The sequence below is a fragment of the Rhamphochromis sp. 'chilingali' genome, assembly GCF_963969265.1.
Source record: "Rhamphochromis sp. 'chilingali' genome assembly, chromosome: 15".
Classification (NCBI taxonomy): Eukaryota; Metazoa; Chordata; class Actinopteri; order Cichliformes; family Cichlidae; genus Rhamphochromis; species Rhamphochromis sp. 'chilingali'.
The window spans coordinates 23,498,192-23,512,532 of NC_137942.1; the positions used below are offsets into that span (position 1 = coordinate 23,498,192).

At 40.1% G+C, this 14,341-nt stretch overlaps 2 protein-coding genes across 2 annotated transcripts; both read right to left on the reverse strand.

Moving 5' to 3' along the window:
- Positions 1 to 334: 334 nt before the first annotated feature.
- LOC308410690 (SUMO-conjugating enzyme UBC9-like) lies at positions 335 to 5,378 on the reverse strand. The gene is made up of 7 exons (XM_080904238.1): positions 5,037 to 5,378; positions 4,700 to 4,785; positions 4,491 to 4,574; positions 3,617 to 3,689; positions 2,678 to 2,787; positions 2,366 to 2,445; positions 335 to 1,811 (listed from the first exon to the last, which is right to left on the reverse strand). The coding sequence occupies exons 2-7, from the start codon at positions 4,763 to 4,765 to the stop codon at positions 1,748 to 1,750; spliced, it is 477 nt and encodes a 158-aa protein (XP_080760364.1). The 5' UTR covers positions 4,766 to 4,785; positions 5,037 to 5,378; the 3' UTR covers positions 335 to 1,747.
- A 1,929-nt stretch (positions 5,379 to 7,307) lies between these two features.
- LOC308410867 (3-mercaptopyruvate sulfurtransferase-like) lies at positions 7,308 to 10,589 on the reverse strand. Its single transcript, XM_080904522.1, has 2 exons — positions 9,864 to 10,589; positions 7,308 to 8,965 (listed from the first exon to the last, which is right to left on the reverse strand). Exons 1-2 carry the CDS (start codon positions 10,465 to 10,467, stop codon positions 8,667 to 8,669), a joined length of 903 nt encoding a protein of 300 aa, XP_080760648.1. The 5' UTR covers positions 10,468 to 10,589; the 3' UTR covers positions 7,308 to 8,666.
- Between the last annotated feature and the right edge of the window lie 3,752 nt (positions 10,590 to 14,341).

Consider the following 14,341-nt stretch of genomic DNA (forward strand, 5'->3'; position numbering starts at 1 on the left):
TAATCCCTTTAGGCACTTATTTTCAAATCTCCAAAGAACAACTTTGACTGGCAACTAAAGCACCGCAGCTCAGTTTTTCCTGATCATTTTTCAGTAGACTGCATTTTTCTTTCAGCCTGTGATGGTTACAAGCTAATCCATGTCTGGGAAATGGCTGCAAAGGTGTGCAAGGGCTCAAAGATCAACCTCATGCTGGATTTTCCCTTTATTTAAAGCCAGATGAATACAAATTAAAATACTAGTAAATAACAAATTTCATAAATACGGAGACAATAAATGGCCAGACACCCCCCGTTCCCCGAAAAAGAAAAACAAGAGATCTGCAAAAGAAATGTTTTTCTTTGATTTTATTTCACAATTTGATGCATTTAATGTGTCCTTTGTTATAATACCACACACAAATGTCAACTGGCTAAAACAATATAAAACATAACTTCCACAATTTTCCGTTATTTATATTATGTACATGCACTCATATATTTAGAGGCAAAGAAAGAAAAATATCTCAGGCCATCTCTCACTCTCAAGTGCACTTTCATTTATCTTCTTTGCTGGCTGAGAGGCCATTCCAATGAGGATGCTTCAGTTTTTCCACGTGGACTTGAGTTTGGACTTTTTTTGTGAGCACTGTGGCATAAAATAACTGGGTGGACGGGGCCAAAAACAAACACACAGCAGTAGTTTATAACCTTTACGATGCAATTTTTCTACACAGCATGTTTGGAAGGTGATGACACACTGATGTCAGATGGGCGTAAAGTTTGGTATGGTGACAGTTTCTATTTCAGGTGTTTGTTTTTTTTAACACCATGTGGTTTCACTGCAATAAAAGATTATCAAGGCTCAAGGGAAGAACCAAAGGCCTGACTCAAGTGCCTTATTACTCCAAAGTCAAGCCATGGAGGTTATGTTTTCAGTGTTCAACAGGGGGTATTTGATCCCTATCAAACTTGTTTTGGGAAAACTCTCCAAATACTTTTAGTGGCCTTGGTGGAAGTCTGCACTCTCTCCCTTCCTGTTGCTTCTTGTTACTCTCCTAAGTGCACGGCTTAGCTGAGCACATAAGAAATGCCAGGATTGTCTTTTAGGTGCATTTACCTTTAGATGGTTTTTGATGGGTCACTGCCAGTTTTCTTTAAGTGCTTTGTGCCAGATGGTATGCCTGTGTATTTGTCATGATAATGAAACAGCGGGCAGAGAGAACAAAGGAAGAACAGACAGACTCCTGTTGTGCTTCTGCTTTGTCACAGTGAGAGCCCACATTCATGAAACACTATCTACAGTACTCCTGGCCTCTGATGGTTTGATAAAGCGTGTAAGGTTACCAAAAGGGCAAATCTCTGCTGAACATCACACTGAGTGGGTTGGGCATGATGTCTTACTTTTACAGCTCTGTCAGCACATTAGTCACACGCAGTTTTATTCGAGGCATGACCAAAACTGGATATGGATAGTACACATATTACAAATGTCATACTGACAGCAGGATTATCAGTTATGCACTGAAAATGCATAAAAACTGGATTTTTTTTGAGGACAGGTAAAATATATGATATTACTGAATTGTCAAAAGAAGGGAAAAGAAAAACAGGCTCACTTGTAGCCTGTATCAAAAAATATATTTAGAATATATTTAGAATACTTAAAAGTGGATTCTTATTGGAGTGGTCCTTCAGGTGCTGCCTGCCACCTGTTTGTGAGCTCTCGGTTCAGGCTGCTCAGGCCAGGTCGAGGCCACCTCTCCGCTCTATGTGGGGGCAAACTTCTTGGCCTGCGCCCTTACCCTCTTCTCGTAGTCCATCCTGTTCTGACTGAATGATCAAACGAAAAGAAAGTGATACAACAGCCTTGCAACCACACTAATAACACATCACTGTTTAAAAAACAGGTGTGATTTCCCCTTAAAGCTTATAACAGTGTTAATATATTAATTTTAACTTGAATACATAAGTGACCTTTGGCAAATAGAGGCCTGTTCTTCCTGTAAAGAGGATGGTGCAGTTCAACATGCACACCTGATAATGTAGAGAGCTAGCATTTCAACTTCAGGTGACTTTTGGCTTTACAAAGGGTCGCCACAGCGGGTAGCTCTCTGTGCTTGATTTAGCAGATATTTTTACGCCGGATGCCCCTCCTGATGCAACCCCAAAAGAATGTATATCTCTGGGGATCAGTCACTTGTTAGGCTAATTTGCAAACCGCAATCACGTAAAAAGCAGATGCGGTTGTTAGTAGTTATCATGTTGCTATCAAATCACATGACATTACTTAATAATATCACAACATTGCTTAATAAAAATAAATAATTTCTTTCTTGATTCTTTTTTTGTAGGATCCACTGAGTAAATCAAACAACCACACTTACCAGTAAATTGTGTAAGCTTCCGCTTGTGCTGGATCTTGAATGTTGGGCTCATTCAGCAGCTCCTGGATTCCCAGAAGAATCTAAAAAACACAGCAATACAACCATAAATACATATAACTTAAAAACAAAGCAGCCAACTCCAATGCCATTGAATTGAATCATTACTAAGGAACAGAGGGCTGTATAGAGAAATTACAGATGCCCTCCTTTTATGCTCCAACACTGTGAAAGTAATTGGAGTAGTCACAAAAACAAAGCTGCATTCGCGGTGAAGTATGGAGGACGGGACTATGAACACAGGAGCTTTCAAACCTGTTTGATGGTGATAGCAGGTCTCCAGTCTTTGTCCTCCTCCAGGATGGACAGACACACAGTGCCTGATGGGTAGACATTTGGGTGGAATATCGGTGGCTCAAACTTGCCTGAGGACAAATTATTGAAGACAAAGTCGTACAATCAAGCACGGGAACACTGACCACAAAATACATTAGAATCACTATAAGAAACCATCATTAGTTGGAACTAAAATCACAAGAGGCTGTGTGAAAGTGAATTTACACAATAGTGTTATTTTCCTTTAATTTTGTCTCAGAGATCAAAAACAGGCCTTTGAGTAAATCATGGGATTGTAGCGCTATCGTAGCACTGTTTCCTAACATCAGAGAGGGAAATTCAGGCATATAATATACAACATGTGATTCAGAAGTTAACAGTACAATGACACCAGGGAATTCTGGGATTGAGCTTTGGTTATACACTTTCAAATCTTATGTTGTGACTAAAAACATGACGCTGTCTTCTATATGTAGAGATGATAGTTATTTATCTTAGAGTCATGCTTTGACCAAAGCAGTTCACTGACCACACCGGCTTCGTAGCCCGACGCTGTTTTTAACGTTTCTGCTGTCTGTAACTTTCCAACATCAAACATTACACCGAGCCCGTCCTTTTTCTAACCATGTATCTTTTTCATTGTCCTAATGGATTATTTCTGCTACAAAAGCTTTTATATTTTCAAATAAAGGAAAACTACAAGTTATTTTATTTGTTTGCAGTGTTTCGTGCCATCGCTATAAACTTTCCTTTAATCCTGTTCTCTTTTTGTCTCTAATGTGTGACTTTCTGTATGAATTTAATGTTCTGCTTTTTTCACTCGCTTCTGTAAACCCTGTTTTTAAAGGTGCTGTTTGAGTTAAATTGTTATTATTATTATTACATACCGAGAGTGGAGAAGAGATAAGAGGTACTCACATTTGGGTGGAGATGAAGGGTAGTCATCCTTGAACAGCATTCTGAGTTTATACAGTCCTCCTTCCCACAACGTCTAACGAAGAAGAATGAAAACAACTGTGTAAGCAAAGTAACTAACAACATACCAAGGTTATTTAACAACAGCAAAGCAGCGTTACAAAAGTAACTGCATAAACAAATTTCTAAACTGGCGTTTTCGTTCAGCTCATCTTTTTATCCCCATTCTTTGGGAGTACAAGAAAAATACATACAATGTTTTAAAAGCATAATTTCATAGATGTTAACACTAACTTTACCATCACAGTAATTGTCGCCACTACTTATAATACTCTTGACTGTAAAGTTTTGCTATTAAAGCTTGTGAAGAAAAGCAATGTTACTTTTTATTTGAGAAAAGAGTGGCTTGAAGTTGTTTTGATGATTTAGCCTATGTGTAGTACTTCCAAAGAGAACCTCGAATAGAAGCACATTACTCAGTTTTTGTGTCAAATGTATCTGATCAGCAATGAAGACATCCTGTAATTTAGCAGGTTTCTGTCCTGCATACAAAACTGTAGTTATACTAAAGCATAGCACAGATTTCTACTTATCAAAAACACAAGAACATGTAGAGATTTCAGACAAATAAAAGAGGAGACTGTAATTGCTCTCACTGAAGTAGGATTCCTGGTGCTTACATGCATGGGCACGTGCAAACGGCTCAGTGTGATCCGGTTTGGTACTAATGTGCAGACAGGTTGGGTAATAAAGTTGCTGAAGGAAATGGGGTATGCATTTTATGTGTGTGCGAACAAAGTTTGTGCTTAAAATCCAGCATCTTAGAAGGCCTCCTGCTGGTTATTTCCTACTCTACATCCAGCTCCAGGTAACTTACTCCTTTCTTCCCTGGGATGGCACACTCCCAATTCATCAAGTTCATGGTCCCATCTGGATTCTTAGTGGGAACAGCAACAAATCCCTGTGGTTTACATGACACGCAAAACATCAGCTGCCAACCCGAGTCTGGTTTGTGTTAGAAACACTCACAACAGTTAGTTTCAAAAAACACTGGACATGAAGTTGCTGCAGATGACAGATGCTTACAAAAGGGTGGTCTTTTCTCCAGGCTTTGCGCTCCTGGGACAGTCTGCTAAGAGCGATGCCAGACATTGCTGCTCATCAACGCCCCCCTGTGGAAAAACAACCCCAAAACAAATTGATTAAATGCGAATCGTTAACAGGCGGGTAATGTCCTTGTTTCTACTAAAACGGCGACACATGTTTAGCTTGTTATTACCACAAGTATGACTTGTTTATGAGTCCTGCTGTAACGCAACGGTAAGTACAGGTGAGCTCCCACAATGCTAACAAACGCTACACATGAATCACCTCGCATTACTGTGGGTCCACTGTCTAATAACATCACTTCTCGTAAACTCACCTCGTGTTTTATTTGACTAAATACCAAAAGTGAAGTTATATAAGTCTCAAAGGTGGCTCGTTTGCTTCGCTAATGCTAACGTTGCCCCCGTTACGACGGCGACCGAAAAAAAAAAACACACCCTTCGACGGTAAAAAAGAAAAAAACAAATACAACCGGGCTAGCTAGGCTACTAATGACCAAACCGGAAGAACAGTTTCTTTTATCAACATTACTAAAAACACTTTACTCAGATTACACTGAAGGAATTTTTCCCACAGTTTTGTAAAACAACGTGAGTCTGAAAACCGTTTCGACTCGCTAGCCTATCGCGAGGAAGGACCCCAATTTGTTTATCTCGTTAGGACCTTCAGGCAGCGTAACGGGCAGCCTAGTGACACCCATCAGAGATGACGTGATGCGTAGTTCACAGCCGTCTAGTGATTTAATCCTTTTGAGTCACGTCCAAACCCAAAATGTATCACCAGTCACGTCACAATTTTATATTTACCTTAATAAAAACCCACCTTTGTCTGACTGATATTCATATCACCTGGATAGCATCGTTACTATCAGTGATCGTTTTATTGTGCACCATCCCATCATTCAAATCAAATCACTTTTATTGTCACATCACATGTGCAGGTACATTGGTACAGCACATGTGAGTGAAATTCTTGTGTGCGAGCTTCACAAGCAACAGAGTTGTGCAAAATACAATAATGTAAACAAGCAAAATACAAGAATGGCTACATCTGAAACTAATAAATATATGTACAATATATAATAGTATATGCATTTCTGGATGTGTATACTAAATATTTTTCTACGTGTGTGTGTGTACACATATTTTACAAATTAAATAAAGTCAACAATAAATAAAATATATAAAAATATACAGAGTTGAGACATGTGCAAAATATCTGCTTGTCTGATGCATGATAAGCAGGGTATTGCAGATGCACCTCTCCCAGTTTTATCTTGTGTGATCCGAAGATCCTTCCAGGACAGGTGAAACCTGCTATTTGTGTCTCTACCTGCTGGTCTTCATAAATCTTTACATGCCCAGGAAATGTCCCAGGGAAAGCTGGCACCTTTCAGTGCACAAGCTCTTGAGTTCCTCATCCTATGGACAAAACTTATGCTTATGCTTCAGCGGGAAATATATATTGTAATGTAAAATCTAACCTAACGTGCACCTCCTGAAAAATGTAACTACAGTTCCAGTTAATGCAGCCCAGAACTACTGTGATTGGCCTGTTCAGCATTGTTGACTTCTCCTGAGCATTTCCAGCTTGTAATTTGCTGCAGTATGAAGAACAATCATAGCATTGATAAAAGGACTCACAAATATCCGATTCCTGGAGGGAGATTGCTGAAAGATCCAGAATGCGCATGAAGGAAGGTACAAAGTAGAAAAACCTGACAACCGCACAATAATTAACAAGTAATGCACCACACATGAACATAAATGAAGACAAACACGTCAGCCACTTAGGAAGTTGATTGTAGGCTCTCCAAAGACTCCCCGCAGAAATCCAATTAGCAAATTTTGTTTTTCTTCCTTATGAATCTTTACAATAGATTCATTTAACCTTCATATGATTTCATGTAATCTACATCACAACATGCCTTTTAGGTCAATATATATTAATGAGGGTCAAAATAAAGAGCAAGAGTGATGTATCTGCTGCCAGTTGCAGAGCGGAAAGTTTGATTCATTTTTAGACAATGCGTTCAGCTGCTGCCTCATCTTCAGCCTGAGAAGAATCATTTCAAATGAGCTGTTCGTTCCTTTTCGCCCAGTTGGAGCGCTCTTTTATTCCGGACTCGGCATTTTTTTTTTTTTTTACCTCAATGAGACATAGCAACAGCTGACATCATACAGAGTGGCTAAGATTACCCCTTTGCTACATTGTTAATGAGAAACAAAGTGCTACTCGAGGAAGAATAGAGTTGGAATAAATATATACTCTGATCAGTTTTTTATGAAGCTTTCAAAATAGCAGTCCTCATGATTGATTTAATGATTCTTTCTCAAACTGTAAATGCGTATTAGTGCACTTACACTTCCTGATGACCTACATGGTGTGCACAGAACAGCTGCACGTAGCTCATCCTGGCGTGAGCTATAATCCATAAACTTTATTTTGGCAATCGGGCATCTTTCCAGACACCTCATATAAAACTGCAGGAACCGGCTCAAACTGGTTTCCATTTCCTCTGTGTCAGCAATCTTTTTTTTTTTTTTTTCCAAAAACGCTGTGCATGTTTTAGAAAAAGTGTATTAAGTATTTTTAATTAGATTTTTATTATTATTTCTTCTTGGGTGCACACTAACAATGAATTACAATGACTTACGTTTTCAAAACTGGCAACTTTTACACAGTCCGATCAAGTGAAAGCAAAAAATCAAGATAATTTAACCTACCTACCCCCCCCCCCCAAAAAAAAACAAAAAAACAAAAAAAAACAAAAACAGGATCTGAAACAACATGTTTCCTACAACCCTGCGAGGTCACCTGAGGAAGCTATATCTGATCAACAGTGAATTTTGCCCTGTGTGGCCTTCTAACAAAGCTAAATATTTACTTTACTGGTTACCCAATGCACGTTTTCCTCCACCTTGTGAGCTAGACTTACTTTTAAAAGAAAAAGAAGATACCTGTGGTGGTACCCCATCAAAACGGAAGCACATAACATATTCAGGTTATTGTAATGGAATTCTAATGCATCACTTTTGGTTAAAGAAAGAACCAAAACAATACATATGAAGTGAAACTTTAGAATGTTACATTTGCTTAAAACATTAATTATTAAATTATTTGAAAGGTTTCTTACAGCTGAGGAACCTTACAACCTATAGTGTGTATAATATACTCGGGGGGAAAAAAAAGGATGTTAAGGCGTAGGTTTAAAGTTCAGGCACAATCTGCTGTCCCCGTGTTGGTGCTGTTCCTACAGCATAATAATGCATGTTGCTCGAGGACCATCAGCGCAAGTGACCAGTTACAGCTCTGCGACTTTGAGAAATAAGATGGGAGGGAAAAAAAACAACATTTTTTATTGAACTCTAACCTTTAAAACTGTGTAAAACAAATATGGGTGTGTCATGGGGTAGATGCACTGGTTAGAATTGGTGCCACATAACAAGAAGGTCCTGGGTTTGGACCGACCTCCTGGGGGGAGTTTGGGTGTTATTCACCTGTTTTTGTGGGTTGTCTCCAGCTTTCTTTCGCAGTCCAACAGTCCTAGGCTAACTGGCAATTCTAAATGTGCCGGTGCGAACATGACTGGCCGTCTGTGCTGCTTAGCCTTAGACCTATCGAGGGTGTTCTTTCCGCTTCTTGTCTTGACACCTAGGCTCTTGTTAACCCAAAGCAATTTGTCTCCCCTGCATAACATTTGTGAAAAAATATGGTCCTAACCCTAACTAAACGGTTCAAGCCAACCAACTTGCCAGATTGCTCTTTGTCACTTCACATGACTTTTGAAAGCCAAAGTCTGAAAGCAATCACCTCACACATCTATGCAACTGGTCATTTGCGATCACAGTCCTAGAGCAACACTGTGATGCTGTGGGAGAAACACCAACACGGTCAGGTCAGATACACCTGTAGCTTAGCTCCCTCTAAAGAAGTGACTTTCCCCTCACGCCTTCTTTCCCTCCCCCTCTGAGATGATAAGTTCTGGTGATGCCTTTTGAAACCACTCGCACCAGGAACCATCATAAAGGCAAACCCCGGGATGCCCGAGCAGGTGGGCGGCCAGAATGACTTGACACGCTGTGACGCCTGAGCCGCAAGAAGCCCAGAACGGTCGCGTCATGTCCACCCCTGCATCCTTGAAAATCTCAGCCAGGCTCTCGGTATCCTTCACCTTTCCAGAGGGATCCAGCAAAGTTGTATATGGTATGTTGATCGCTCCGGGGTAATGTCCAGGCAGTATGTCTGTGACCGGGAGAAAGAAGAGTGAGAAATTTAGGGGACGTATCAACATGTGACAGGTTTTTATCTTAAATTTCTTCCATAGCTTTTAGCAGCATCTCCTGGACATCATCAGTGGATGTTTGCTTCAGTGAAAACCACCAAGATAGAAGCTGAGCACACAGTATCTGCTGGTTATCTGCACGTGGCTCAAGAGCTGTAATTAGCAGCTGAAATAAAATTTGGGTGATGGCTTTCAACACGGCTCACAGTTTCTATCAGCAGCTTTTTTGTGTAATAAAAAAACCCTACAGAGACTCTTCAATAATATTTGTTTTTTAGTTATCAATTATCATTAGATTTTTTTCCTTTTCATTTCACATTCCGTACCTACTTCAGATTTTACTGTAGTTTAAGTTCACTATAGTAACCTTACTGAAGAGTTATGTTCAGTGACAAAAAGCAGGAGCAGAGGGCAAGGCCACCACAGGACACGGCCACAGGGCACGGCCTTTGATAACAGCCAAAGGTTTCCAAGATAACAGCCAGTGTATACAGAGTACCTTAAAAAACAAAGTACAAGTACCTCTAAAACTCAGTGCTGTTTCAAAGGCAAAGAGTGCTGAAGCTAATTTATTTTCCTGCACTTTGTGTAAAAGTAGCTATTATATAAAAAGTGCTGATATTAGTATTTTTTGAAAGCATGTTCACTTTGGAGTATTGCACACAGCACTGTGTACACGATAAATGACAGCAGCAACATGTGAAGTATGCAAAGCAGTCTCATCTTTCTTGTTTTGATGCAAAACCCTACATGTTGTATCTTATGCTCTAAGCTGTTTTTAACCCTTGGGGAACTAACACGACTGACAGATAAACTGTTGGCCTCTTCTTAAGTTTAAACGCTTAAAGTTTGACTCACCATCTCGGGGCTCTGGCTCAGTACCCTTGAACCTGCCAGGAGACCTGGCGTCCACAACCTGGACCTGCTTGGTTCTGATGTTTTCCAGCACGTCCTCGTAGCTTTTAACCCACGACTGGTTCAGAGTGGCCTTAAACTCTCTGCTCTCCGGCTTCAAGTACTCGGACGTCACTGGATAGCCGTCAACCAGCCAGTTCTTGAAGCCACCATCCAGCAGCGACACCAAACTGTGCCCGAACAACCGGAACATCCACCACACGCGGGGCGCGCTGTACGCCCCGGTGTCGCTGGTGTCGTACACGACGACGTGCGTGTCATTCCCGATGCCCAGATCTCCCACATATTGCGAAAAGTAGCTGGCAGTTGGCAACATATGATCAAACGCAGAGTTCTTGTCAGAACATTCGTCCAAATCGAAAAAGGACGAGCCCGGGATGTGCTTCTGCGCAAACTCCTCTCTGGTGTTCCGTTTGGCTTTCGGCAGGTACCAAGAAGCGTCGAGAACGCGAAGCTTGAGACCGATCAGGTCATTTCTGACAGCATTTGCCAGCCACTGACCTGACACCAGAGCACGGGTCTGAGCCGCCATGACGAGCCTCTGCATGAAATACAAACCCGGAGCGCTAGAGGGAAGTCACTGTGCAATTTTGTTTTTGAGGAGCGAACAAGTTCGGCACGTAAAGATCATTTTGAGAATAAAGTCGCAATTTCGAATTACAGTCAAAGATGAAGACGGTTAATTTAAGACTAACCGCCTGTTCAGCTGCTTATTAACGGAAATATCTAATCATCCAATCACATGGCAGCAACTCAGTGCACACAGGCATGTAATGTAGGAATGCTCAAACTAAGCCAAATGGGGATGAACGTTTAATTCAAGTGACTCTGAATATTAATGACACACTGGTTGGTCTTAGTATTTCACAAACTGCTAATCTGCCCACCTGAGTACAGCTGCTGACCATTTCCATTTTTGACCATAGTGTACCCACCTTGTGGCGACAGCAAGTAAACGCACCACATCACAAACCCGAAATAATCTCAAACTGGTTTCTTGAACATAACAATGCATTGATTGTACTCCAAAGTCATCACATCCTTTGGTATGTGGTGGAACGGGAAGGTCACATCATGGAAGTGCAGCAACGTTGTGACCCTATCATGCCAATAAGGACAAAAAAATCTGGACTTAAATCAAAGAATCAGAAGTGTCGTAACTTTTAGATTAGAGTGTTGGAGCACTAGAATAGCTTCAGTGTGTTTTCCAAGAGCTATTTCCTATTTTGGTGTCGATGATGGTGATGCAGTGCTGCGTAACACGATGGTCCTCCCATAGAAGGTCTGCTGGGCTGAGATCTACTGACTGAAAAGCCTAATTTTCATATTCATTAAACCTGTACCTGTTGAAGACATTGCTTCCACCAGGATAGAAATGATTCATCATGTAAGACAAAGATGACCAATCAGGACACCTTTGCATTGATTTGCAGTCACCCCTTGCTGTTAGGTAAGAGTGTTAATCATTTTAGATCACTGGCCATATACAGCTCAGTTTCATCTCAGGTAGACTGGACCAGTAAATCAAAAATTACCAGACGCTAGAAGATGTAATTAATTTCTTTTAAAAGTATTTTTCTTATTTAACAAGTAGTTCATTGAGAGAACAGAAGATGGAGAGCCTGAGATGTCTTAAGGAACATCTTTAAGTGCACTTAAAAAAAAAAAAAAAAGCCACTTTTTCTACTGTTACAGCGGAAATGTGGAACCTCTAAATTCACATGTAGAGTTTCTGCACTGAAACAGCAGTATTTATATAACTCATTTAGATACAGACATACTTTTCATTGCATCAGTTCTTATAAATACTGGCATATTAGTACTTTTTAGCAATGCAATTGAATCAATGATTCGATTGCATTTTTCAAACTTTGCACTGCACCATCATCAGTGAGATTTCCCCCCTTTGGTGGGACAGTTTCTTCTGTTCTCTACATGTTTATTCTCTTTAAATCTTTCTCTTTTGAGTTATGAAAAAATGTCTTTATCAAGCACAAAACGTCTTATGTATCTAATATTCATGTGAAAATTGCCCAATAAGTACTTTCTTGCTTTCTGAGTTTAAAACCGAGGTCACAATGAACTAAAAAACCTCAGAGTCAGATTTGTAATCAGATTTTATTTTTATCATTCATAAATCACAAATAAAGATGATAATCATTTCTAAATAAAGTTGCGTCACTGCTTATTTATCCTCAAAGCTTGCTTTTAGCCTCTGAGAACCTCTCAGACGAGGAAATACACGATGGCGCTGGCATCATGTGAGCAGCCAGCATCATGTGACAGGCCGTCACACTGGAGCCACAAAGCGGCTCACTCAGGTCCACCTGTGACCTCAAAGAGCTGCTTTAGCTCCTGCGTGGAAAGCATCATGCGGTCACTATCAAGGCAATTGGGAAAAAATGCATGAATCTGGAGTCTGGGATGCGACCTGGTTGGACGCCTGTAGGATAAAACACTAGTTTACATTTCTGCACACATCTGTAGCGCTGCTTAGTCAGGCATCCACACACTTTACATTTCCTGCAAACTCTTTTTCATAATCAGCATCACATGAAACAGTTTACGGTAGTTCCCCTTCCAGAATGTCTCACAGTCTTGTTGAGTGTTGATATACTGTAGGTGGTATTGCTGCAAAAGTGACAATGCATCTGTTTTCTTTTTGCATTCAACAGTAAGAGCTCTGAGTTTTAATGATAAAGAAAATTTTCATCACTCATGTTCTGAACAGTCTCCAGAGTTTGGTGACTTCGTTGGGACTCTCTTTTTCTCATAGGATTGATGCTAGTGCAGCATTAGTGTCTTTATTCAATAACCTAATAATACTTTAATAATCTCAGACACTGCAGGTGACTTTCTGTATTATTCTACAGTTTTTATGCTTCAATCTTTGTTTTTAGCCATTTGTTACGTACAGGTCGTCCACAGGTTCAGTCCTGTCTGCTGTGCTGTATGTATTTAATTAAAAACCGGTCTAATTAAATACATATTAAAGCATGGCGAGCGGATGTATTTAAATGCACATTTCATTGAACCATACTGCAATGAAATAATCCATAATTGTGCATGGAAATGCTGTCTTTGTGAGATTATGGCAACATAGGCAACATATGTTTCTGTTACTATCCTTTTTTTTTAGAAACATCCATGCCGGTTTCTTAACAGTGAAAGAAATCCAACAGTCTCTCTGGATCATTTCTATCCAGAAGATGGAACTCTTCTTATGCAAACACATTTTGCGCAAAGACAAAAATCATCGGACAAAACATGTGGTGATAAAACATCTGGTGACAAAAGGTCATCATTTTGTCATGCTGTAGTTCCACCTGGTGACAAAATTGTGACATCTTGTCTGGTGAGAAAATGTCACTTTTTTTCAAAAGCAGATTTTCTCTTATAATTTTCATTTGAAAGGAGAAAATCAGAGCTCCTAAAACTCCTAAAGGGATAAAGATTGAAGGGGATGATGATAAAGATTGAAGGGGATGATGATGCACAAAGCAAGCAAAAACACGATCTGTAAATGTTTAGTTGCATGAAAAATATCCTCACATTATTTTCACATGCAATATAACAAAGTGGTCATATAACTTTTCCTGTGAGCTTGACTATATGTGATCATTTTTTTAATCTCTACTTATTTCCCATACTCGTCACAAAATATTTATGATCTACAAAAAACTGCATATATATTACATTCGTGTGAACAGAAAAGTGCAAACACACACACACACACACACACACACACACACACACACGCACACACACACACACACACACACACACACACACACACACACACACACACACACACACACACACACACACACACATGGCGTAAAGCAGAAGTTGATCCCGGTATAAAAAAGGGGCACACCGTTAATGCAGATGTACTGTTGTCTGCTATACTAACACAAACTGCTGAATCTCTCACTTCCTAAGACGCTACCTGATAAAACTCCAGGAATTACTTTCCTGAGTGTATTTGGCAGTTTTTGCTGCATTGTGAGGGTCCAAATTGTGTGAGAGAGGATTAAAAAAAAACACTAGAGAAGAACCACTGAGGGCAGAGAGCACGAGGACGACTGAGTGAGAGGTATTGAGAGGTAGAGAAAAGGGACAGGCAAGAGACTAAATTGCTTAATTGGAGTCACAGCCTGTGTGTTATAGACAAAGCCTTGTCTCTCCAGTCCAACCAAGTTTTATTTCCACTGAGTGGTCTTCCACCCTACCAGCTGGCCAGATCTCGAGACATCTTCATAGCGAGGTAAGTTTATTTTATTCTAAATAAAACGTACAGGTGAATAAAGGTAAAGGGTTCATGTTCTGGTGTTTATGGAGCAGTTTTCTACTGTTACTGCACTCAAAGCCCTTCAAATATGATGAGAAGATAATGATTTGATTTGTATTGATGCAGTTAC